The 27,515-nt window shown below is 39.9% G+C and overlaps 1 protein-coding gene across 2 annotated transcripts in view; it reads right to left on the bottom strand.

Moving 5' to 3' along the window:
• The window catches only part of Sp1 (Sp1 transcription factor), a 34,471-nt gene extending 7,607 nt beyond the window's left edge, over nt 1–26,864 (bottom strand). Inside the window, exons 1-3 of one of the 2 annotated variants that reach the window (XM_027950014.2) lie at nt 26,816–26,864; nt 25,604–25,767; nt 23,669–25,037 (exon numbers count right to left, since the gene is read on the bottom strand). In XM_027950014.2, coding sequence (XP_027805815.2) covers nt 23,669–25,037; nt 25,604–25,767; nt 26,816–26,822 — 1,540 coding nt within the window. In that variant the 5' untranslated portion in view covers nt 26,823–26,864. Of the gene's footprint in view, nt 1–23,668; nt 25,182–25,603; nt 25,768–26,815 lie in introns of both variants that reach the window. The other variant, XM_027950013.2, reaches the window with a different exon arrangement.
• Nucleotides 26,865–27,515: the final 651 nt, after the last annotated feature.

Raw genomic sequence — 27,515 nt, forward strand, 5'->3', positions numbered from 1 at the left:
CATGTGTGAGGCACTGGGTTCAATCCTCAACACCACATAAAAATAAATAAAGATACTGTGTGTTCATCTACAACCAAATAAATATTTTTTAAAAAAATTGGATATGAGTGCCGGGCAAGGTGGCGCACACCTATAATCCCAGTGGCTCGGGAGGCTGAGGCCCTAAAAAACTCAGTGAAATCCTGTCTCTAAATAAAATATAAAAAGGGCTGTGGATGTGACTCAGTGGTTGAGTGCCCCTGAGTTCAATGCCTGGTACCAAAAAAAAAAAAAAAAAAAAAGGTATGAGGGCTGAGGTTGTAGCTCAGTGATAGAGTGCAGGCCTAGTATGTTGAGTCACTAGGTTCAATCCTCAACACCACATAAAAACAAATAAAATAAAGAATGTATGGAGCATGATATTCCCTTTCAAAAAAATTGGGTATGAGGTTAGAAATAATAATTTCAAATTTCATTTAAAAGGGGGGGGAGGTTGGCATATCATCATGTGTCTGTATTAATCCCAGTGTCTAGGGAGGCTGAGGCAGGAGGATCACAAGTTCATGACCAGTCTTAGCAACTCAGTAAGACCTTGTCTCAAAATTGAAAACAAGAAGGGCATAAGATGTGGTTCAATGGTAAAGTGACCCTGGGTTCAATCTCTATTACTTCAAATAAATAAATAAATGTTAATTTTACAAAGCAGGGGCTGGGTATGATGGCTTGTACCTATAGTTCCAGCTACATTGGAGGGCTTAAAGTAAGAGGTTCGCTTGAGCACAGAAGCTGGAGGCGAGCCTGAGTGGCATAGCAAGACCCTAACTCTAAAAAAAGAAAAAAATAAATAAAAACATAGATTTTTAAAGAGAGATGAAATGCCAGCAAAGCTTCAATATCATGCCAGAATTTGTTGCTTCCCCTTGTTTCATTTCTTCTAGTACTGGGGACTGAACTCAGGACCACTCTACTATTGAGCTACATCCCCAGCCCTTTCATTTATTTATTTTGAGACAGGGTCTCCCTAAAAATTGCCAGGGTTGGCCTTAAGCTTGATCCTCCCAAGTTACTCAGATTACAGGCATGAGCCACCACACAGGGCTCGCCTGTCTTTTAATAACAGTTTTGTTTTTTTTTTTAGAAAAAGAACAGTTTAATCTTAAAATGTGACATTGGTTAAGTTATGAAATATATTAAAGACTTTACTTTCCAAGATGAAAGTAACTAGAAAATCAGAGGCACAGTTTAATAACAGTCTTGCCCAGGCCAATGATTGCCTCTAGCATCAGTTTCTAAAACAGCCATGGCTGTTAAACACTTCTTTTTCCTCAAAGGGAAGAGGTGTGCTGAAATCATGATCTTCCAAGAAGACCACCATGATAAGTCAAAACCCTAATCTCCTATGAGAAAGAAAGAAAAAAGAAACTTGGGCAATACTAAAATAAACTGAAATAAGGCCTCCTTGGTAACTTTAAAAACAGCTAGTTCTCATATAGTTACAAAGACACTGTAGGGATTTTCCTTCCCTATTCATATGATCTCTGAAATAATTTTACGAATTCTGCATTCTTTTTATGGATACTGGGGACTGAACCCAGGGGTACATAACCACACAGTCCATCCTCAGCCCTTTTCCTTTTTTTTAGTTGGAGATGGACACAATAGCTTTATTTTTATACGGTGCTGAGGACTGAACCCAGTGTCTCACCCACACTAGGCAAGCACTCTATCACTGAGCCACAACCCAGCCCCCACCTTTTATTTTTAAAACTGATGATTTAAAACAGAATCAAGTATTTATTCTCTCTCCTACATTAGCTTTACCTCACAGTAACCAAGTAGTTGATATTGGGATGAATCTGGAGGCCATTCATGTAGTTTTCTTGGCATTATATTTTATCATTTCTAGTTGTATGTTTCTCAGCAATTAATAGTACAATCTCTTCTATTCTCCCTTTTCCTTTCTAATTTGCTACCTCTAATTTACTTTGACTTTTCAGATTAATAAAATTACTATTATTTAAATAGATAAAGTATTGTGTATTATGAAAACATCTGTTTCTGTTACCTAGAGAGGAGACTTTTATTTCCTCATTTGGGGCTGTAGCCAGATACCTGATGTTTCTCTGGAATAAGTGATATGTTAATCAATACTACCTTTCAGCATGACTGAACACACAAATGCTTCATGATCTGAAATAGATTCATTGGATTAAATCTAATGTGTAAAATGAAACATGTCCAGAAAACACAGTGTGTCTTTAATGAGATGTATTTTTCAAATTCAGCTTTACTTTATTAATACTTACTGAATTAATGTTAAAACAATGTTCCTGTGGAGCCTGGTGTGGCACATGCCTGTAATCCCAGCACTTTGGGAGGCTGAGAAAGAAGGACTGCACGTTTGAGGTCAGCCTTGGCAACTTAGCAAGACTCTGTCTCAGCAGCACATAAAAACAAATAAATAAAAATAAAGGCATTGTGTCCACCAGAACTAAAAAAATATTTTAAAAAATAAATAAATAAAAGGTTAATTTCCTAGACTCCTCTAAAGGTGACCAATAAGTTTCCTGAAAAATCAAGTTTGTTGAGATATATTTTACATATCATAAAATTTATCCATTACATAAGCTTAGAGTTCTCAACTGGGGCCATTTTGCTATCTAGGAGACATCTGGTAGTATCTGAAGCCCTTTTTGATTTTCATGTCTGACATTCAGTGCTGCTAAACATTCTACAATGCTCAAGACCACCCATCTATTTATTTATTTCCTCCAATACAACAAAAAATTACCTGGCTTAAAAATGTTGATAATGCTGAGAGAAACCATAGTATAGACAAACACATAGAGTTGAGCAACCACTAATACAAACAAGATAGACGCAAGATAAGACTTTTTTTTTTGTTACTAGGATTGAACAAAAGAGCTTAATTGCAAACTCTACCACTGAGCTAGATTCCCAACCCTTTTTATTTTAAGACACAGTTCTGCTACATTGCCCAGGCTGGCCTTGAATTTGTAATTTTCCTGCCTCAGTCTCCCAAATCACTGGGATTACAGGTGTCTGCCACCATGCAAAGTGAAGCAATATATAGAATACCTTTTTTTACTTGCATCATTCTGGGGATTGAACCCAGAGCCTCATGTACACTAAGTAAGTACTCAACCACTGAGCCACACATTCCTAGCCCAAAATATAGAACACTTCTATAACTTCAAATAGTTCCCTCATGACTCCTTGTATCAATTTGTTTTCTTTCTTGTATCAATATGACCCAGATTTAAATTTATTTCATGCTTCCATTCATTGTATTCATCCATGAGTTACTAACCTTATCAGATGCTCAAATTGTTCCACACTTGGTCATAGATACATAAAATTGGCTGTGGAGTTCTTCTGACAAGACATTTCACATTTGATATTTATTATGTGCTCTATATCTAGAATTAGGGCTTTTTTTTTTTTTTTAAAGATTTTTGAGAAGAATTTTTTTAACCTTTATTTATTTATTTTTATGGGACGCTGAGGCTGGAACCTGGTGCTTCACAGGTGTCAAGCAAGCACTCTACCAGTGAGCCACAACCCTAGCCCCAGTTTTTTTTCTTAAGACTGGTTCTTACTATGTTCCCCTGGCTGATCTCTATGATCCCACCTCAGCCTTTCAAGTAGCTTCAATTACAGGTGTGCACCACCATACCTAGCTTTTAGAATCAGCTATTCCTCAAGTATTCCCAATAATCCTAGTTCGTTTTCATAAGAAATTAGTGTTTTGATATTAATTTTCGTTCTGGGGTCATTTTTGTTACCTGATGATCCAGTAGATTCCACAGAACAGGGAACACACCATAGGAACAGTAAACAAATGCTATTTGCTGAATTTTTTTTTTTTTGGGGGGGGGGACAGGGCTGGGGATTGAACCCAGGGCCTCGTATATGTGAGGCCATCACTCTACCAACTGAGCTATATCTCCAGCCCCCTGAATTCTTCCATGTAGATTGTTGGCTAGTATTTAAGTGTCTTACATGTTAATCCAATGACTTTGGCACTTAACAAACTGCCAAAATGTCTCAACATTGATCCGTTTTTCCTTTCCTTCCTGATTGATTAGGTTTTTTTTGTTCGTTTGTTTTGGTACCAGGGATTGAACCCAGGGGTGCTTAACCACTGAGCTACACCCCCAGCCCTTTTTACATTTTATTTTGAGACAAAGTTTTGCTAAACTGCTTAAGGCCTCACTAAGTTGCTGAAGCTGGCTTTGAACCCTTGATCCTCCTGCCTTAGCATCCCAAGTTGCTGGGATTACAGGTGTGTGCCACCACACCAGGCTTGAGTCACATCCCCAGCCCTTCTTATTTTATGAGACAGGAGTGTCTAAGTTGTTTTGGGTCTCAATAAATTGCTGAGACTGGCTTTGAACTTGCAATCTTCCTGCCTCAGCCTCCAGAGCTGCTGGGATTACGGGCATTGACCCACTTATTTAATTTTACTGGACTATCTCAGTGTTGGCTGTTCTGGTTAATTTCTGCATGAATACTTTGGGAAAGTTTTCTTTATCCCATGGTGTTGATTTGATTCCTTGGAGAGACTGTTCATTTGAATACTAGTTTTTTTTTTTTTTTTTTTTGCCTACATTTTTCAATTTTCCCTCTGTTTCTTTTATTTTCAAGCTCCCTTCTCTTCTAGCATATGTAAATGTTTTTGTCTTTTTATTTTATTGAGGCATTATCTGTTTAGTTTCATCTTTAATATAGATACACAGATATCAATATCTACATATTCATATCTATTTCTCTATACATCTATGTCTTTCTATATATAAATTTTTGCAATACTAGAAACTAAATCCAGGGCTTTGCATACATTATGGTGCTAGTACTCTACTACACAGCTATATCCCCGGATCTTTTTATATTGTATTATGATACATGGGCTTATTAAATTGCAGGCAAGGCTCCAATTTGTAATCCTCCTGACTCAATTCTTTGGAGTAGCTGGGATTACAGGTGTGTAACATCATATTCATTAATTTTCATCTTTATAATCAAAATGACTTTTTTTTTTTCAAACCTTGGGATTAAACCCAGGGATGCTCCACTGCTGAGCTATGTCCCCAGCCCTTTTTTCTTTTTTTAAGTTTTTTTTTTTTTTTAGTTGTCAATAGACCTTTATTTTATTTATTTATATGAGGTACTGAGAATTGAACCCAGTGCCTCACACCTCACACATACTAGGCAAGCGTTCTACCACTGAGCTATAACCTCAGCCGCCCAGCCTTTTTTATTTTTAATTTTAAGAAAGGTCTTGCTTTTGCCCATGCTGACCTTGATCTCGAAAACCTCCTGCCTCAGCCTCCCACGTCAACTGGATTACAGGCATGCACCACTGAAAGTATGACTATACTGGGCCTACCAAATAGTCTTTTCTTTCTTTCTTTTTTTTTTTTTTTTTTTTGTTGGGGGGGGCATACCAAGGATTGAATTTAGAGGCATTTAATCACTGAGGCACATCCCCAGCCCTATTTTGTATTTTATTTATGAGACAGGGTCTCATTGAATTTCTTAGTGCCTCACTTTTTCTGAGCCTGGCTTTGAACTCATGATCCTCCTGCCTCAGCCTTCCAAGCCACTGGAATTATAGGTGTGTGCCATTGCATGGGACTACCAAACATTCTTTTTCTAGTTCTTGATGGACCTTTATTTTATTCATTTATTTTTATGCAGTGCTGAACCCAGGGCCTCACACAGGCTAGCATTCTACCAATGAGTCACAACTCTAGCCCTGACCAAATATTCTTTTTTGTGTGTGCTGGGGATGGAATCCAGGGCCTTGTGCATGCAAAGCAAGCACTCTACCAAATGAGCTATATCCCCAGCCCTCAACCAAATATTCTTGACTAAGCAGTTTACATCTCAATATAGCCTACTGATATTTGTGTCCTGATATGTGTTGTGTGTGTTTTTCATTTTGTTTGTCCAACTGCCAGAACTATGCTATAAGGAAACAAGCATCTAAAAGAGTCTGATGATAATATTTAAAATCAGACCACATAAGAACAGAGAATGGGTACCAAAGACATTTCCTCTGTTAAACAAAATTATTAAATTACTAAATTCATTAGTAATACGTACACTATATAAATATATATAGCTGGTTTCTAAATTTGCTTCTTGTACATTATTCTTAATTACAGAGAGAATTATAAAAGCATTATATATTATATGGGTAATGTCTTTCTATATTCACATTTCAATAATCTTGGCCCCCTGAAACTAATAACCCTTTAAATCTTATCCCGAACAGCACCCTGTATGATGCGGATTTCATAAACGAAGGCCAGAGAAATACCTGTCAATTATTTACTGATTTTTTCCAGGTACATATACTAGGATCTGAAGTTTCAAATATACCGTTCTCACTAGTGAAGAGTTTATAGTTTATTAGACAAGAGAAAAACATAAAATCTCAACATAATGTGATAAATATTAACAAAGAAGGTATTCAAAGGATATTCTAGAACTGAAAGGGAAATGTCCCCAGTCAGGAAATTTAGAGGCTTCCTAGAGGAGCTGACATTTGGGCCGAACATAGGAGTTAGCTGGATGAAGAATGATGGCAAGGAAAGGATGGTCCAGGCAGAGGGAATATTTTGAGTAGAGTAATGGACTAGGTCTTGTAGGGCATGATGCATAGGGATGCACTTGACGTAGAAGAAGAAAATGATGACAGAGATGAATGCCAAAGATTTACCATTAGGGCTAGAGATATAGTTCAGTGGTAGAATGCTAAACCAACATGAGCAAGGCCCTAGGTTCACTTCCTAATGCCCCTAAAAAGAAAAAAATTAGCAGTAGATAGAAAACAAATAAAGAATTAACCCTTTTTTGGTGGTACTGGAAATTGAACCCAGAGCACTCTACCATTGAACCACATCCCTAGCTTTTTTTTTTTTTTTTGGTACTGGGGACCAAACTCAGAGGTACTCAATCACTGAGCCACATCCCTAGCCCTATTTTGTATTTTTATTTAGAGACAGGGTCTCATTGAGTTTCTCAGCTCTGATAAAAGAAGCATAAGAAAGGCTGGAGCTGGGATTGTGCCTCAGTGGAAGAGCGCCTGCCTAGCATGTTTGAGTGACTGGGTTCAATTCTCAGCACTGCATATAGGTAAATAAAATAAAAGTCCACTGGCAATACACACACACACACACACACACACACACATATGTAAATAACAGAATATTAAAAAAAAAAAAAACATAAGAGATGAGGCAGGGGGCAGTGGTTCATGTCTGTAATCCTGAAACACAGGAGGCTGATGCCAGAGAATAGAAAGTTTGAAGCCAGCCTCGACAATTTAGCAAGACCCTGTCTCAAAATAAAAAATTTAAAAGGCCTGGGGGTGTAATTCAGTGGTAGAGCACCTCTGGGCTCAATACCCAGTACTTAAAAAAAAAAAAAAAATCTACACAACAGCAGCAAAAATTTACTCTGTGCACCTCCTTTTGGTAAATTAACAGTACTTTATAAATGTAAGAACTGGTTCATGTTGCCATAAAGGAGGGTACTGCCTAGGTCCTTGACAGGTGTAATTCTCATCCAAGTCAAATTCAGTGTTTTGTTTTGTTTTTTTTAAAAAGGGGGGGGGGTAGAAAGAAAAAGAAAACAACTGGTTCAAAAATGGTTAGTTTTCCTCAAGTACAGGGAAAACAATACAAAGGTAAAAAAGACTCCTACCAGTAGGTGTCAGTGTAACTAAGGGATAGATGTGACTTTTGAAACCCCACTTACTTCCCAGGCAAGAAGTTTAAGACCATGCCCCACGCCCCAAAAAATTCCTAAATACTTCAGAGGTTGATATAAGAAGATTCCAAGTTCCAGACTAGTTTAGTGAGACCCTGTATCAAAACAGAATAGACTGGGGATGTACTCAGTGGTAAAGTACTCCTGCGTTCAATCATCAGTATCCCGCCACAAGAAAAAAACAGAATGAGGGGGACACAAATTTTAAATTTTAAATTTTTTTTTTTAGAGCGAGAGAGATTTTTTTTTAATATTTATTTTTTAGTTTTCGGCGGACACAACATCTTTATTTTATTTGTATGTGGTGCTGAGGATCGAACCCAGGGCCTCACTTGTGCTAGTCAAACACTCTACCGCTGAGCTACAACTCCAGCCCACAAATTCATTTAAATAAATAAATGCACTAACACAAACTACAGAGAAAAAATAGGAGAGGCAAAATAGAAAAATACAGTCATTTTGCTTTAATAAACTCAGTATAGAGTAAAATAAACAGGGAAGTGATAAATATTTTGAACTTATTTCACACTTCCATTATTTCCCTGAATCAAAGGTGAGATAAAGCCAGTCATAATGGAGCACACCTGTAATCCCAGTGGCTTGGGAGGTTGTGGCAGGAAGATCATGAGTTCAAAGCCAACCTCAGCAGCTTAGCAAGGCCCTAAGCAACTCAGCAAGACCCTGTCTCTAAATAAAATACAAAAAAGGGATGGGGACAGAGTTCAGTGGTAAGTATCCCTGAGTTCAATCCCTGGTACCAAAAAAAAAAAAAGAGAGAGAGAGAGAGATGAACACAATTAGGGTTTGTTTTTGGTTCTGGGGATTGAACTCAGGGAAATTCTACTACTGAGCTACAATCCCTAGTCTTTTTTTTTTTTTTTTAATTTTTATTTTATTTTTATGTGGTGCTGAGGATCAAACCCAGTGCCTCAGGCATGCTAGACAAGCACTCTACTTCTTGAGCCACAACCCCAGCCCCTCCCTAGTCCTTTTATTTTTTGAGACAGGATCTCAGTAAATTGCTGAGACTGGCCTTGAAGATGGGATCCTTTTGCCTCAGCTTCCTGCACTGCTGGGATTATAGGTTTACTCCACCTCATCTAGCTTTATAAAAAGGTTAATTTAACAAATATCTGGATTGTTCATATCCATCATGTCACATTTTAAAATTACCAAGAGCCTCTGATGTTTAAAACTAATAATAAGAGAAATTACATATGCTGTAATTAAAATAGCACTATTGGACAAATCTAGGTTTGAACTCTGATTTACTACTTAGCTAAGTAACCTCTCTGAGTTTTAGTTTCCTCATTAGCAAAGAGGATATAATTAGATTTCATAATAAAATTAATGTTAGCCAGGTGCAGTGGCCCATGCATGTAATCCCAGTGGCTAGGGAGGCTGAGGCAGGAGGATTTCAAGTTCAAAGTCAGCCTCAGCGAGACCCTGTCAATAAATAAAATACACTGAGGATGTGGCTCAGTGGTCGAGTGCCCCCGAGGTCAATCTCCAGTACCCCCCCAAATAAATAAATAAATAACAAATAAAAATATAAAGGGCTAAGGATGTGGCTCATCGGTAGAGTACCCCTGAATTCAGTCCCCAGTAATGAAAAAGAAATAGCCAGATGCAGTGGCACAAGCCTGTAATCCCAGCTACTAGTGAGGCTGAGAGGCAGGAGGATCACAAGTTCAAGGCCAGCCTGGGAAACTTAGATAATCTCAAAATATAAAGGCCTGGGAAAGTAGCTCAATGGTAAAGCAATCCACTGTCCCACAAATAATAAACAAATAAATAGGAAATTTGACAACTACCTGAATTTTGACAAAGGAGAAACAATAAAATGTGGTAATGTGTTCTGAGTATACAATGTTGTCTGGAAAAAAGAAGAAAAAATGTAGCTGTGCATGGTAACACAGGCCTGTAATTCCAGTGGTTTAGGAGGTTGAGGCAGGAGAATCACAGGTTCAAAGCCAGCTTCACAAATTTAGCAAGGCCCTAAGCAATTTAGCAGAGACCTGTTTCAAAAAAATTAAAAGGTCTGGGGGTGTGGCTCAGTGATTAAACACCCCTGGGTTCAAAAAATAAAGAAAAAAAGGTAATTAAATTTATGTTTTCAGAGATTTTTTTCAGGATAAAATATAGCAATTAGATGCTGTGTGATTTTAAAAAGTGAGAAAATACTGGAGGAAAGTACAGAAGTTAATAATTTTAATTTTATTTTATCATGATTTTAATTTCTATATTTTATAGAAGTTCATAAGAAAGAAAAATATGGACTGGGGATGTAGCTCAAAGGTAAAGTTCTTACCTAGCATACATGAGGCCCTGGGTGGTGGTGGTGGTGGTGGTGGTGGAGGGGTGGAGGGTTAGAGTGGGAGGAAGGGGAGGAAGGGGAGGAAAGGGGAGGAAAGGGGAGGAGGGGGAGGAGGGGGAGGAGGGGGAGGAGGACAAGAAGAAAGAAAAATACTTAAAAACCAAGAATCCTAAGGCTAGGGTTGTGGCTCAGTGGTAGGGTGCTTGCCTAGCATGCGTGAGGCACTGGGTTCGATTCTCAGCACCACAGAAAAAATAAATAAAGCAAAGGTATTATGTCCATCTACAACTAAAAATAATAAAAAACAAAACAAACAAACAAACAAACAAAAAAAGTATCCTACAGATTGCCTCACACTAACAATACTAAGAAAATTAGTTTCTACAGTAGGGCCTAAAGAAAAATCAAAAATAGCAGTCATCTATGAATAAAGTTCTATGAAGGTTCTCAAAAACATTTATAACACTCATTTTATTTTTTTTCTTTTAAGAGAGAGAAGAGAGAGAGAGAATTTTTTAATATTTATTTTCGAGTCTTCTATTCTTAACCTAATGGGACAATATTTATTGTCCAGCTATTTTAAGTTTTTTTTTTTTACTTGAAGAGGTGTTGTGGTTCATGCCTGTAATCCCAAAAGTTTGGGAAGCTAAGGCAGCAGGATACCAAATTCAAAGCCAACCCCAGGAATTTAGCAAGGTCCTAAGCAATTTAGGGAGACCCTGTGGTAAATTAATAAATAAAAAGGGCTGGGGATGTAGCTCAGTAGTTATGTGCTCCTGGGTTCAATCCCTGGTACCAAGAGAAAGAAGAAAGAAAAACTTAAATGGTGGCATTTGCCTACAATTCCAGCTAGTGTATAATCTAAACTACTGGGGAGGCTAAGGCAGTAGAATCACAAATTCTAAGTCCAGTATGCGAGATTTAGCAAGACCCTCTCAAAAAAAAAAAAAAAAAAAAAAAATGGTGGAGATTGTGGTTGGAGATGTATTATCTAGTCACAGAGCACTTGCCTACCATGGATAAGGACCTGAGTTTGATCCCCAATAATGGGGGGTGGGGGGAGGAAAATTAAATGGATAATGGGAGCTGGGCAAGGCAGTGCATGCCTGTTATCACAGCAACTCAAGAGGATAGCAAATTTGAGGTCAGCCTCAGCAACTTAGTGATACCTTGACTCAAAATGAAAACTCAAAGACCACGGAAGTGAATGTTGCTCAGTGGTAAAGCACTCCTGGGTTTAATGCCCAGTTTAAAAAAAAAAAGAAGCAGCAGCCAGGTGCGGTGGCACACACCTATAATCCCAGCAGCTCAGAAGGCTAAGGCAGGAAGATCTAGAGTTCAAATCCAGCCTCAGCAAAAGCGAGGTGCTAAACAATTCAGTGAAACTCTGTCTCTAAATAAAATACAAAACAGGATTGTGGATGTGGCTCAGTGGTCGAGTGCCCCTGAGTTCAAACCCTGGTACTGACCCCCCCCCAAAAAAAAAAAATTTTAAAGTGGGAGGTGGGGATGTATCTCAGTGATAGGAACCAAGTGCTTAGTCTGAATAAGGCCCTGGGTTCCACATACACATACAAAAAGCTTAAAAATTTAATTTTTACTAAGAAAACACGAAGGGTTTTGTTTTGTTTTTTGTTTGTTTTCTTTTGCAGTGCTGAGGATGGAACCCAGGGCTTCATGCATGCTAAGGCAAGCACTCTACCACTGAGCTTCACCCTAAGCTCTGGGATACATTTTTAAACATATCAGAAATATGGGGGGGGGGGAATGTGGCTCAAGTGGCAGAGCGCTCGCCTGGCATGCGTGACGCCCGGGTTCGATCCTCAGCACCACATACAAAGATGTTGTGTCTGCTGAAAACTAAAAAAAAATAAATATTAAAAAAAAAAAAAAATTCTCTCTCTCTCTCACTCTCTCTTTCTAAAAAAAAAAAAGAAAAAGAAAATAAATATCGTGGGTAGGGAAGGTAGGCACTGAAGGCAATTTCCAGTAAAACATGGAAAAAAAGATGAGAATAAAAAGAGAATCAAGGGGCTGGGGATGTGGCTCAAGCGGTAGCACGCTCGCCTGGCATGCGTGCGGCCCGGGTTCGATCCTCAGCACCATATACAAAACCAAGATGTTGTGTCCACCAAAAACTAAAAATAAATATTAAAATTCTCTCTCTCTCTTTAAAAAAAAAAAAAGAGAATCAAATTTGCTATTACAATATCTCAAACTGGATTTGATCCTCAGCACCACATTAAAAAAAAAAAATAAAAGGTATTGTGTCCAACTACAACTAAACAAAATATTAAAAAAAAAAAAACAACCCATAATGTAATGTCAGTAGACAGCTCTTAGTATTTATTAAGACAGGAACTCTCAGGAAAACAGATTCTATCTTCCTAAGTGTAAAAAAAAAAAAAAAAAAAAAAGGGCGGGGGGAAGGAAGATAACCTCCCCCACAGACACCAGATGGCACAAACTGACCTTCAGGTTTTCAAAGTCTGATTATACAATTTTATTTCTCTTTTAACATCTTGCTTCTCTCTTCCTATGTTTTTATGACTCACTGATTAATACTTCATTTGATTACAAATTAAATAAATTCAAATTGACCAATTTGGCTGTTACAAATTCCAATTCATAAAAAAGTTTATAAAGGGGCTGGGGGTGGGGGCACACGCCTATAATCCCAGTGGCTTGAGAGGCTAAGGCAGGAGGATCACGAGTTCAAAGCCAGCCTCAGCAACTTAGCGAGGCCCTAAGTAACTCAGTGAGACCCTGTCTCTAAATAAAATATAAAAAAAGGCTGGGGATGTGGCTCAGTGGTTAAGTGCCCATGGCTTCACTCCCCAAGACAAAAAAATAAATAAATAAATAGTTTATAAAGGGACTGGAATTGTAGCTCAGTGGAAGAGTGCTTGCATAGCACTTGTGAGACACTGGTTTGATTCTCAGCACTGTATATGAATAATAAATAAATAAAATAAAGGCATTGTGTCCATCTACAACTAAAAAAAATTTTTAAATCCTTACAAAAAAAGTTTATAAAGAAGGTATTGATTAATCTCATCATTTGCGCTTCCTTTTCTTCTATCTTTTTTTTCAAATATTCATTTTTAGTTATAGATGGATACAATATCTTTATTTTATCTTTTATGTGGTGCTGAAGATCGAACCCAGTGCTTCATGCATGCTAGGCAAGTGCTCCACCTCTGAGCCACAACCCCAGCCCCTTTTCTTACTATCTTAGGCTAAAAATATTAGTAACACTTCAAAATAAATGAACTATGTAGTAGACAAAATCTATACGAATACTTAAAAAAGGCCTGATAAAACAGACCAATATAATAATATAAGGATACTGACCCTAAAAGTCAAAAGACCTTTAACCATTTTTTTTTTTTTTGGTAACTGTGGCTTGACCCCAGGGGTACTTTATCACTGAGCTACATCCCAATTTTCACTTTTTTTTTTTTTGACAGTCTCCCTAAATTGCTGAAGCTTGCCTCAAACTTGCAATTCTTCTGTCTGAGAATTTCTGCCTACAAAACTGCTGAGATTAAGGTATGAACCACTGTGCCAGGATCTCGGTCACTCTTGGAAGCATCAATGACCTTGTAGGTAGGCTTAATAGTCCATGCTACTCAAGAGACTAAGGCAGAAGGACTGCAAACTGGAAGCCAGCCAGGGCATTGTGATGTTGTTCAGTGGTAGAGTACCTGCCTAGCATGTGTAGACCCTATGTTCCAATTCCACTACTGCAAAATAAAAAATATGTTCCCAGGCCCAGTGACACATCTGTAATCCCAGTGACTCAGCACTGCATATAAATAATAAATAAATAAAATAAAGGTATTGTGTACATCTACAACTAAAAAAAATTTTTTTTTAAATCCTTAAAAAAATGTGATTTTTAAATCCTTAAAAATTTGTGATCCTCCTGTCTCAGGAGGCTGAGACAGGAGGATCACAAATTTCAGGCCAGTCTCAGCAACTTGTCAGCACCCTAAACAATTAGGTGAGACCCTATCTCAAAATAAAAAATAAAAAAAGGGGCTGGGGATGTGGCTCAAGTGGTAGCGCGCTCGCCTGGCATGAGTGCGTCCGGGGTTCCATCCTCAGCACCACATACAAACAAAGATGTTGTGTCTGCCAAAAACTAAAAAATAAATATTTAAAAAAAAAAAATTAAAATAAAATTTAAAAAGGCCTGAAATATAACTCGTATACTGCTGTAACCTAAAGTGCCCCTGGATTTAATCCCCATTACCGTACAAAAAAGTAATTGAATTTTTAAAAAGTAATTGAATTTTTCTCTACCTTATGCTCTGTCAAATAAGAATAGTGGAGAGGAGGACTCCTCTAGCTCAGGCAACCTTCACTCTAAGAGCTACTACCCATGGATGGTCTGGTTGAATTGTACCAAGTTTGCAAAAAAACTTCTTTTTTTAAAACAAAATTTTTTTAAGTTGTAGGTGGACAAAATATCTTTATTTTTATGTGGTGCTGAGGATAGAACCCAGGTCCTCACGTGTGCAAAGCAAGCGTTCTACCACAGAGCTACAATCCCAGTGTACAAAAAAACTACTTAAGCCATCAAACTAGGATCACATTCAATGAGAATGCATTGAATAATTTGAGAAGAGCCATCTTAATAGCATTTAACTTAATTTAGATTATTTGTCTTTAAATGTACTTTCCTATGAAAACCAGTGTTGTGCTCTTTTTAATTTTCAGATATTTATAGACTTAACTGTTTCTCTCATCTCTTAAAGGGTCTTGACCTTGGTATTTTATATTTTAACTCCTTCAAAGTAAATATTACTTATTTTGTATATAAGTGGGAGGCAGATCCACAGAAAATTAAACATGCAGATCCAAACTTGTCAAACAAGTAATACTGCTCAGTTTCTATAAGTTGTTCAGAATGTAAACAATATTGAAGCAAAAGTACAAATTCAAATTACAAGTCAGCTTTGCCCCAATTCTAAAAGATTCACTTAAGGGCTGGGGTTGTGGCTCAAAGGTAGAGCACTTGCCTAGGATGCATGAAGCACTGAGTTAGATTCTCAGCACCACATAAAAATAAAATAAAGGTATTTGTCAACCCACAACTAAAAAATAAATGTTTAAAAAATAAATAAATAAATAAAAGATTTACTTAAAAACTTTCTACAGAACCAGACATAGTACCACACGCCTATATCCCAGCAACTTGGAAGGCTGAGGCAGGAAGGATCACAGGTTCAAAGCCAGCCTCAGCAATTTAGCGAGACCCTGTCTCTAAATAAAAATATTAAATAAGGGCTGGGAGGCTGGGGTTGTGGCTCAGTGGTAGAGCACTTGCCTACCTCGGCACTGGCACGTGTGAGACACTGGGTTCAATCCTCAGCACCACATAAAAATAAATAAAATAAAGGTATTGTCTGTCTACAACTAAAAAAAATAATAATTAAAAATAAATAAATAGGGAGGGGATGTGGCTCAAGCGGTAGCGCGCTCGCCTGGCATGCGTGCGGCCTGGGTTCGATCCTCCGCACCACATACAAACAAAGATGTTGTGTCCGCCGAAAACTAAAAAATAAATATTAAAAAAATAAAATAAATAAATACATAGATAGATAGATTAGTGCTAGGGAAGTGGTTCAGAAGTTAATCACCTCTGGGTTCAATTCCAGATACAAAAAAAAAAAAACTTTCTACAGAAATGTTTTTGAGGGGCTTCTAAAGGAACCAATTCTTAAAATCAAGCATAACATTAACAATATAGTCAATGTATGAATAGATAAATTTTCTTCTTTTTGTGATACTGGGATTGAACCCCTGGCCTAACTGGATTTGAGCATGCTAGACAATTACTCTACCCACTAAACTATATACATAGCCCTTAAAAAAAAAAAAAAAAAAAAATCATTTTGAAACAGTCTCTTTAAGTTGCCTAGGTAGACTTGGAACTTTCAATCCTGTCCCAGCCTCCTAAATAGCTGGGACTAGAGGTATGAGCCATGGTACCCAGCTAAATAAATATATTTTTAAGTAATCCTTCAGCATACCAAGCCCTGCTATAAACTGCTAAATGTAAGAGAAAAGGGGGCTGGAGTTGTGGCTCAGTGGTAGAACACTTGCCTAGCACATGTGAGGCACTGGGTTCAATCCTCAACACCACATTAAATAAATAAATAAAATAAAGTTATACAATCAACAAAAAAATATATTTTAAAAAGAGAAAAGGATAGCATTATTGTGTCACACTTTCTATAAGAGACATGAAAAACAATATGCTTATTTTTCAAACAACAAAAGGGAAAAATCAATTATCTAGTAATGTTGACAGATATGCAATATGTAACTTCCAAAGCATTATATATTACAACCTTTCTACATAAGTTCACCTTACATTTCATAATATTTCCAAGGTGGGAAAGCAAAACAATTAGAAGCAAGGAAAGAACAGAACTAAACTAGTGGCACATTTATATGCTACTTTATAAAATGGAACAATTAAAAGGAAAGGTGATTAAAAACTTGGGGGGGGGGGCTGGGGCTATAGCTCAGTTGGTAGCATGCTTACCTCACATGCACAAGGCCCTGGGTTCAATCCCCAGCACCACAAAAAAAGAAAAAAAAGGGGTAGCACAGTGTGATGGTACATGCCTACAATCCCAGGTCAGCCTCAGCACCTTAGACCCTATCTCAAAAGAAAAAATGAAATGGCCTAGGAATGTAGCTCAGAGGTAGAGTGCTCCTAGTTCAATTCAATCTCCAGTATTTAAAAAAAAAAAAAAGGTGGGATAAGAAGGCTGAGGCCTGAGGATCAGACAAGTTGAGGAGTTACATCCAGGTCAGCCTGGATGATGGAGAGATCCTATCCCCCACCAAAAAAAAAAGAAAGAAAAAGGAAATATGAGATCAGAAGATAACTACAGTCTTCTGAAACACTAGGCATCCTTGTACTCTTGTTATTTAATTAAGAACTAAAATGGCCACAGTGCACAAGGCAATGTTATTTAACAATGACGTCATTCAGAAAAAGTCAATGGAATGAATAAATAGGAGCAACTGAAAATATCTAAAGACTATCTTCTTATATTCCACTGATTTTTTTTTTTTTTTGGTACAGAGAATTGAACTCAGGGGCACTTAACTACTGTGCTACATCCCCTGTCCTTTTTATTTTTTGAGACAAGGTCTACTTAAGTTGCTTAGGGCTCACTAAATTGCTCAGGCTGGCCTGGAACTTTTGATCCTCCTGCCTCAGCCTCAGCCTCCGCTCTGTAATTGTGGATTACAGATGTGCTTCACCAATTTTCAAATGAATAGACACCAAGGTTTTAAAAAAAGATGTTTTCTATTTAAACTGAAACTTACCATTTAAAAAACACTACTATCACCCTAAGAATCAAGTATAATATTAGAAAACAAAGAAACATAAAAATTTGATGTTATATTTGATAAAGTATATTACTTTATTTATTTATTTATTTTTTAATATTTATTTTTTAGTTTTGGCAGACACAACATCTTTGTTTGTATGTGGTGCTGAGGATCGAACCCGGGCCGCACGCATGCCAGGCGAGCGCGCTACCACTTGAGCCACATCCCCAGCCCAAAGTATATTACTTTAAAAAACAAAAGTCTCGCATGTGACTTTTTGCAATAAAATGATAATTTTGAGTACATTTTAATCATCTAAACCTTACTTATTACTAATGTTCATAAGCACTAGTCTAAAGAAAACTTTTTAAAAAATTAGATCCCAGCACTCTGACCCTAAGTTTAGTGACACTGTTGGCAAACCAATCCTGGTATCACATTCAACTTAACTTCTAAGAGAAGACATTTTCCTGACCCCAATAAAACCAAGCAGATGTGAAATTCTTATTTTTAGTGCCTGAAATTTGCTTCTTCAGTGAATTACAGCCACCAAGGAAATATGTTCTAGTCTCCTGCCAAAGCCCAGCCCTTCATTCTTTTTTTTTTTTTTAATTTTTATTATTTTTAATTTTTTTAGAGGAGAGAGAGAGAGAGAGAGAGAGAGAGAGAGAATTTTTTTTTTTTAATGTTTATTTTAGTTCTTGGCGGACACAACATCTTTGTATGTGGTGCTGAGGATCGAACCCGGGCCGCACGCATGCCAGGCGAGAGCGCTACCGCTTGAGCCACATCCCCAGCCCATAAAATTTTTTTTTTTTTTTTTTTTTGTAGCACTGGGGATTGAACCCAGGATCTTGTGCATGTGAGGCAAGCACTCTACCAACTGAGCTATATCCCCAGCCCCCTTCATTCTTTATTAAGCAGAACTCCAAAGAAGTCATCCAAATTTAAGTCTTTCAAAGCTACCACCTCTCAACCTAGGGCAAAAGTTTTTTAGTACTTCGCAGTGACTGAGGGAAAAAAATCTAGAGCTTTAAACCCAGGAGAAAGTCTATAAGAGTAAGACTACAAAATGAGAGGAAAGGATGCTAATAAAGAGGAATAGGTGTTTTGTTTTGTTTTTTAACTTTTTTTAATATTTATTTTTTTGGTTGTAACTGGACACAATATCTTTATTTTATTTATTTATTTTTATGTGGTGCTGAGGATCGAACCCAGGGCCTCCCACGTGCTAGGTGAGCACTCTACAGCTGAGCCACATCCCAGCCCCAAATAGGTGTTTAAAAAAAAAAAAAAGCCAGATACGGTGGCACACACCTGTAATCTCAGTGGCTTCTGAGGTTGAGGCAGGAGGATAGCAAGTTCAAAGCCAGCCGCAGCAAAAGCAAAATGCTAAGTAACTAAGTGCCCATAGATCATTTCACTCTCTGGAAACTAAGTTAACTAGGTGGTCCTACCCTTACTACCAACCACCAGGGACAAAGCCATGAAAAACACAGGAACACAGAGATAGCTGATTTGTTTTGGTTCTAACTTTGTGCCTTTACTCACGTATTCCACAAACAGAAAACAGGATAAAAGTCAAAAGGAAGGCTTAAAGGTTTTTAAAAGATGATTTCTAAACATAATAAATGTATCCTCATGCAGTGGCACATGCCTATAATCCCAGCTACATGGGAGGCTGATGCAGAAGAATCAAAAAGTTCAAGAACAACCTGGGCAACTTAGATCCTGCCTCAAAAGTAACAAAAAAAAAAAAATGTAAACAGACTAAGTGAACCCCATATAGGCTGAAGTCTTCCACAACCATATAATAATACCTCATTTTGTAGAGTGATTATCTCATATTTCATGTGCCTTTTTTTATTTTTATTTTTGGGCGGGTACCAGGGATTGAACTCAGGGGCATTCAACCACTGAGCCACATCCCCAGCCCTATTTTGTATTTAATTTAGAGACAGGGTCTCTCTGAGTTGCATAGCACTTCACTGTTGCTAAAGCTAGCTTTGAATTGGAGATCCTTCTGCCTCCACCTCCTGAGACACTGGGATTACAGGTGTGCACCCAGCTATTCATGGCCTTTTATTGTCAACAGATTTAATTTGTCCCTGTAAAATAACAATATATCACAGAAGTGGGTAAAATGTGATACTTTGTAGCAGTCCACCAAGAGTAGAAAAGTCTGATTTCAGGGACTTTTTTTTTTTTAATTAAGAAACAGACATTAGGGGTGGGGCTGAAGCTCAGCGGCAAAGCACTTGCCTGGCAAGTGTAAGGCAAGGCACTAGGTTCGATCCTCAGCACCACATTAAAAAAAAAAATAATAATAACTAAATAAAATAAAGATATTATGTCCATCTACAACTAAAACTATTAAAAAAAAAAAACTTTAAAAGAATAAATTCATTCCCTGGGGGCTGGGGTTGTGGCTTGGAGGTAGAGCACTTGCCTAGCACGTGTGAGGCACTGGGTTGGATCCTCAGCACCACATAAAAATAAAATAAAGATATTGGGTCCACCTATAACTAAAAAATAGAAAAAATAAAAAGAGTAAAAGTCCCTGGGGACTGGGATTGTAGCTCAGTGGCAGAGCACTTGCATAGCATGTGTGAGGTACTAGATTCGATATTCAGCACCACATATAAATAAATAAAATAAAGGCCTGTTGACAACTAAAAAAATATTTTTAAAATAAATAAATAAATAGGATAGAATAGAATAGTCCGCCAACCACTAGGGAGGCTGAGACAGGAGGATCCTGAGTGCAAAGACTCAGCAAAAGTAAGGTGCTAAGCAATTCAGTGAGACCCTGTCTCAAAATAAAAAGGGCTAGGGATGTGCCTCAGTAGTTATTTGCCCCAGCTTTAATCCGCAGTACCAAAAAAAAAAAAAGACAAGACAGTTAGTTGTAATAGATGAATTCTTAGGTCCCTTTCAGCTCTAACTTTCTACTCCAAGATCTCCAACTCACTAAGAAAATTTTATTGTCTCATTAAAGCTCAAAATGTAGTCATTTTAAATACACCACATGAACTGAAAAAAGCTAGAGAACTCATGATGCAGACTTTTCCTCTCAAGAGTTTCCAAAACTGCAGTAGACAGGAAACATGGTTGCTTAATTTGTTAACCCGACTTATATAAGAACCAATCCTTGAAAAAAAAACGAACCAGTCTAAGTGGAACACTATAACAAATACAAACAATTCACAAGCACACATATATTCCAAAGTAAGTAGAATTTTGGTGGTATTAAACTATTTTCCAAAATCGGGGCTGGGGATGTGGCTCAAGCGGTAGCGCGCTCGCCTGGCATGCGTGCGGCCCGGGTTCGATCCTCAGCACCACATACAAACAAAAATGTTGTGTCCGCCGAAAACTAAAAAATAAATATTAAAATTCTCTCTCTCTCTCTCTCAAAAAAAAAAAATAATAATAATAATAATTTTCATTTATCATAGGAGAATATAAAAATGTACATGGTCAGGACTGGGGTTGTGGCTCATCGGTAGAGCACTCACCTAGCACATGTGAGGCGGCCCTGGGTTAGTTAGATCCTCAGCACCACATAAAAATTAAAAAATAAATAAAATAAAGGTATTGTGTTCAACTACAACTAAAAAATATATATTTTAAAAAAAGATTCAGTAAAAATATATACGGTCTAAGCCCAGTGCAGTGGCACATACCTATACTCCCAGCTACTTGGGAGGCTGAGGCAGGATCACAAATGGCCTGCCTAGGCAATTCTCCCGTCTCAAAATAAAAACTAAAAAGGGCTCAGTGGTAGCTCATAGGTACAGTGTCCCGGAGTTTAATCCTCAATATATTAAAAAAAAAAAAAAAGTGGGGAGGGACCTGGATACAGTGGTACATGCCTATAATCCCAGTGACTCAGGAAGCTAAGGCAGGAAGATCACAAGTTCAAGGCCAGCCTCCGCAATTTAGTCAGGCCCTAAGCAACTTATCCAGACCCTGTCTCAAAAATAAAAATCAAAAGGGGGGCGGGGAGACACTGAAAATGTGGCTCTTGGATTACAGGAGTGCACCACAGGGCCCAGTGGTAGAGTGCTGGCATGGTACGAATAAGGTCCTGGGTTTGATCCCCAGCACCACAAAAAAGAAAGAAAAAGATAAATTCTCAATAGACTTTAATCTTATTTTGTGTGTATGTTTTTTTTTTTTTTAATCTTTTTTTTTTTTTAAAGAGAGAGAGAGAGAGAATTTTAATATTTATTTTTTAGTTTTCGGCGGACACAACATCTTTGTCTGTATGTGGTGCTGAGGATCGAACCCGGGCCGCACGCATGCCAGGCGAGCGCGCTACCACTTGAGCCACATCCCCAGCCCGTGTGTATGTTTTTAATTTCAAACTAACCAACAGTGCAACAATTCAAAATGAAAAGACTTTTAACTATTAAGCCAGGTGCAGTGGTACACACCTGTAACCCCAATGATTCTTGGAGACTGAAGTAGAAGAATTGCAAATTAGAGGTAAGCCTCAACAATTTAGCAAGGTCCTAAGCAACTTAGTGAGACCTTATCTCAAAATTTAAAAAAGGCCTGGGAATGTAGCCTTGGGTTCAATCCCCAATACCAAAAGATAAAATGAGAAAGACTAAATATTGTGGTCAACTGATTTAATATACATTACAATATATATCTCTTTCTTTTAATGCTGTTATTCCTAACCCCTCTCAACCCTACCTCCCTACTCCATTCCTGACCTCACTCCTTTTCTTTCTCCTCCCTCTCCAAACATACATGGTATTTTCAAAGCAGTCTAAGAAGTTATTCCCTACCTAGGAAATTAGCAGATTAATCTAGGAAGCTTATTTAAAATATATTTTAGTGTGAGGAGAGACAGTTCTTTTTGTTGTTTTGGTATCAAGGATTGAACCCAGAGGTGCTCAACCACTAAGCCACATCCCCAGCCCCACCACTTTTTTTTTTTTTTTTCATACCGGGGATTTAACTCAGAGGCACTCACCACTGAGCCACATCCCCAGCTCTATTTTGAATTTTTTTAGAGACAGGGTCTCACTGAATTGCTTACTGCCTCACTTTTGCCAAGGCTGGCTTTGAACTTTCAAACCTCCTGCCTCAGCCTCCCAAGCCACTGGGATCACAGGTGTGCACCACTGCACGTGGCCCCAGCCTTTTTTTATTTTTACTTTCAGATAAGTCTCACTAAATTGCATAAGGCCTCACTAAATTGCTGAGGCTGGCTTCTAACTTTTGATCCTCCTGACTCAAGTCTCCCCTAGTCTCTTGGATTACAGGAGTGCACCACAGGGCCCAGACACTGTTACTTTTCTAATTCATTTGCCTAAATGATTAGTCCTTGAGAAAGTGTTACCCCCAAAAGGTTCTATTCTCCCCCTACCTTTTTTTTTTTTTTTTTTTTTGGTACCAGGGACTGAACCCAGGGGTGCTTAACCACTAAGCAATATACACAGCATTTTTGTTTACTTTGTATTTGGAGATAAGGTTCTTGATAAATTGCTTAGGATGTCACAAAGCTAACACTGGCTTTGAATTGGCTATCCTCCTGCCTCAGCCTCCCAAACCGCTCGGATCACAAGTGTGCATCACTGCACCCGGATTCTATTCCCTTCTTTAACTCAACAGTTTCAGTTAAGCCAAGAATTACTTCCTAATAAGTGCAAAAGATTGCCTGGCATAGTGATACATGCCTACAATCCCAGCTACTCAGGAGGTTGAGGCAGGAGAATCACAAGTTTGAGGTCAGCATGGGCAACCTGGTAAGTTTGTCTCAAATGAAAAATAAAAAGGAGAGTTGGGGGTGTAGCTCAGTGGTAAAGTGCTTGCCTAGCCTGCACAAGGCTCTAGATTCAACCCCTAGCACTACAAAAGTAAATAAATAAGTTAGAGTGGTTTTTCAAGGCCACCATCATCTATCGCCCTTGTAATGGTCCTTAGTTGGGTACAACAGTGCATACCTTAAGCCCATCAAGACCCCCAGTAATGTTATCCAGACGCTGTTTCAAAATAAAAAATAAATATTTTTACCATTGGGATATAGCCCAGCGGTAAAGTGCCCAAGGTTTAATCCCCAATACCAACAAGAAAAAATAAAATGAAAATAAAAAGGGCTGGGCATGCAGCTCAATGGTAGAATGCCCCTGGGTTCAATTACAAGTGACACAAAAACAGATAAGACAGATGAACGCAAAAGACTGAAAACCTTACCTGGGGCATTTGCTATAGCCAATGGCAGGCCTGGAAGTTGGTGCACTTGAATTCCTGAAGTACCCAGTGCACTGAGGTTAATGGTCTGGAGGCCCGGCATGGAGGAGAGCTGAGCAGCATTCACAGTGACAGTGCCGGCAGGGATGGAGGCAGCTGAGGCAATGGGTGTAAGGGTGGTGTTGCTGCTGCTGGTCTGCCCCAAGGAAACACCCTGCATTGGGGCCAAAGTGATTGTCTGGGCCTGTGGGTTCTGAACTTGGAGGTTCTGCAGCTGAAGAGTTTGCCAACTGACCTGTCCATTGGGCCCCACTGTTGGTGTCCGGATGATGATGGGACCAGAGTTTGGAACAGCCTGAAGCTGGAGGTTCTGGAGGGTTTCCTGGGAGATAGCTTGAGTTGTAAAGGTCTGCCCTGACAATGGTGCTGCTTGGAGGGCCTGAAGAGCCTGTCCCCCTTGAACTAACTGAGGCTGAATAAGAATTTGTTGTTGCTGTGTCTGCTGGTTTTGTTCTCCCTCTTTTTGCTGACTTGCTTGCAGTGAGCCTCCAGATGTCTGGTTCTGTTGGATATTCAAGGCATCAGATCCCTGTAGCCCACTAACCCTCTGGGGTGTCTGGCCTTGAGAATTGGTCCCGGATGATCCGCTGGTGGTAAAGTTCATAATTCCCATGTTGCTGGTGGTAGTAGTTGTTGAGTAGCTATTGGCATTGGTGAAAAAGGAGCTGGAACTGGCTTGTGATGACACCAAACTGGCAGAACTGATGGCAGTCCCTGAGGTGACAGGCTGTGAGCCACTCTCCTGGGACCCAGAGCTGCTAATCGTGACGGCCTGAGAGCTGGGAGTCAAGGTAGCTGCAGAAACACTGTTGACAGGTAGCAAGGTGATATTTCCATTCAAGGCCACTGGTACATTGGTCACATATTGAGTCTGTCCTGAGAGCACATTATTAGCCAGGCCTTGGAGGGGTACAGCCTGCTGGAGTAAGTTTGGCATAGCAGCAATGATGTTGCCTCCACTTCCTCGATTTGTGATGATCTGCTGGTTTGCACCTGGTATGATCTGTATTTGACCAGAACCATCCTGCTGCACTTGTGCCCCTGTTGCAGCAAATTGCAGCTGCTGCCCATCAACGGTTTGGAACTGTGGGATTACTTGATATTGAATGTTAGGCATCACTCCAGGTAGTCCTGTCAGAACTTGCTGGTTCTGTAAGTTAGAGGTGGCAGCCACAACATACTGCCCACCAGAAACCGTGCGATTCTTGGAAGACTCACTGCCACCGCTGCCATTGGTATTGTTTCCACTCTGTTCCTTTGAGGTAGGAGTAGCCCCAGAGGAGGAAGAGATGATCTGCCAGCCATTGGCACCCTGTGAAAGTTGTGTGGCTGTGAGGTCAAGCTCACCTGTGCCCCCTGACTGGCTTGGACCCTGGGAGTTGTTGCTGTTTTCATTGGGTGACTCAATTCTGCTGCAGGTTGCTGCCAGCAGAGCCAAAGGGGATGGCTGGGATTCCTGGCCAGAAAATAGAGGAGAGGAAAGGAGTTAGTGACACCTAGCTGCTAGCCTAGGGGGCAATATACAAAAAATAAACAGCAATGCAGCGCAAGATTAAAAAAAAAAAAAAAAAAAAACTGGCCTATATTTGGGGATGGGGGTATATAGTTCAGTGGTAGATTGCATGCCCAGCATGTCTGAGGCCCTGGATTCAATCCCAGCAATGCAAAAAAAGAAAAAAGAAAAAAATCCAAAAAACCCTGACCTATAGGTATTTCTAAAACTCTCATCCTTAGGGAATCTCCAACTCACTTTCCTCCCTAAGCTTACTTCTTTCTATAAAATTAGTTTTTTTCCTAAAATGTTTTCTATGAAGATTAAAGCAATACCTAAGAATATTTAGATCCTCTCAATACCTTCCCCACTTGATGATCACTCACCTGCCCTCCTCCTCCTCCTCCTCCACTGCTGCTGCTACTGCCTGTGCTGCTGCTTCGAGTCTGAGAAAAGGCACCACCACTATTTCCATTGCCCCCATTATTGCCACCAACTCCTTTTTCAATCTTCACCACTGCTGTCATTTCATCCATGGAGTGATCTTGATCTAAAGATAAAAGATAAAAAACTTAAAGTGGGGAGAGGGAATAAAGTAAAGAAGGGTAAAGCCTATTAAACTATGATGAAATCAGTAATGACTAATAGGAAGATGAAAGTCACCAGTACAAATAAAATGGATCTGGACAAGGGGAATCCTAGAGCCTACAGGACATGAACTAGGTTCAGTGATGCCAAAAGCAAGTCTCAATTTCCCCATGAACAAAATTAAACTCAGAAAATACTCATAAAGTGCTTTGGGAATAGGAAATGTGAAGAGTGGTAGACGATGCTGTAAGAGTTTCAAAATAATAAAAAGTATCCTGGGGAAAAAAGGAGGATAGGTAAGGCAAAAATCAATATGTGGGTGGATGGAAAGCTTGCTAAAATTAGAGTTAAAAGAGATGGAGAAAGAAAAATACAAGTATAAAAAGTAAGAGGGGAAAAAGGAAAAGTGGGAAAGAGGAGGCAAAAACTCCAAGTGGGAAAACATTTGTGAATACTAGCAATGGGCTAAAGGGGTCTAAGGGTTAGAAATCAGAAGGTTTCAGGACTAGAGGGCGGACCCTAGAAAAAAAGGGCGGTTTCGGGGTGAGGGGCGTGGAAAGGGCGGGACTGCGAGGGGGGAGGGGAACTTACCGGGTGGGGGGGGGAGGGCCTTGGGGCAGGCAGCGACCAGAGGGCGGACCAGGGAGGCGGTTGGCTCGGGCGGGGCGTGCACTGCTCGGGCCGCCCCCGCGGCGCCAGCCCCTGGCGGGAGGAGCCTCAGGCGGGCGGCCCAGTAGTGGGGGGTAAAGCCCGTCCCCCGTGGCCGGGGCGGGCAGGGGGCGGGCGAGGCCACGCTGCCCCCTCCCCCGGGGCGGGCGGCCCATCCCCCTCCTCCTCGGAGGCCCCGCCACTGCCCCTTCTCCCTCCCTTCCCTCCGCCCCGGGCGGGACCAAGGCCGCCGCCGCCGCCTCCCGCCCGCCCCCCCTCACGGCGGGGACCGCCCGGTCGGCCCTCGCGCGCGCCCCCTCACTACCCTTCCACCCCTAAGCTTGAAGTGGACTCATCCTTACCGCTCATGGTGGCAGCTGAGGGGCGAGCTCAAGGGGGTCTTGTCCGGGGGGGTGGGGGGGGCCAGGAAAAACGCGGACGCTGACGAGGCAAGCGAACCTGGACCGGACAGGGAGGGGGGGGGTAAAGAGGAGGGAGTAGCGCGCCACAAGCCCGGCCTTGGCCCCGCCCCTTCGGTACTGCCCCGCCCAATGAGGGAGGGGGAAGGGAGGGACTAGCAGAAGAAAGGCGGGCAGATTCCCCAATGGTAAGACTCGTTCCTTCTCTAAGGCGTGTAAGACAAAGTTGCGTGCCTGGTGTCCGCCCAAAAGAACCGCCCCCTCAGTTTGAAAAACCAATGAAAGAGGCAGGAAGTGAGGATGGGTGGGAGCTAGAGATGATAGGCTTAGAAAGAAACCAGTAAATTACCAGGCGGGCTCCCTGAGAGATAGGGATAGGGAGAGCATTGATAGAAATGACAGAATAACGACCAACCAGAATCTTGGACGTGCCTGGGCAAAGTCCTGGTTGGGAGGAGAGTAAAAAGTAGGTAGCAATAGCACAGGATGGAGCTGATCTAAACCAATCAGAAATCAGGCGGGCAGTCAGGAATGTTATGATTGGATTAACACTGAAAAGAGACGGAATACGACGCATATTGACATAAACTAAAAACCAATTGAAAGCCGAATCAACTCTGAGGGTAGGAACTTGGAAAGAGCA

The sequence above is a fragment of the Marmota flaviventris genome, chromosome 3 (genome assembly GCF_047511675.1).
Source record: "Marmota flaviventris isolate mMarFla1 chromosome 3, mMarFla1.hap1, whole genome shotgun sequence".
NCBI lineage: Eukaryota > Metazoa > Chordata > Mammalia > Rodentia > Sciuridae > Marmota > Marmota flaviventris.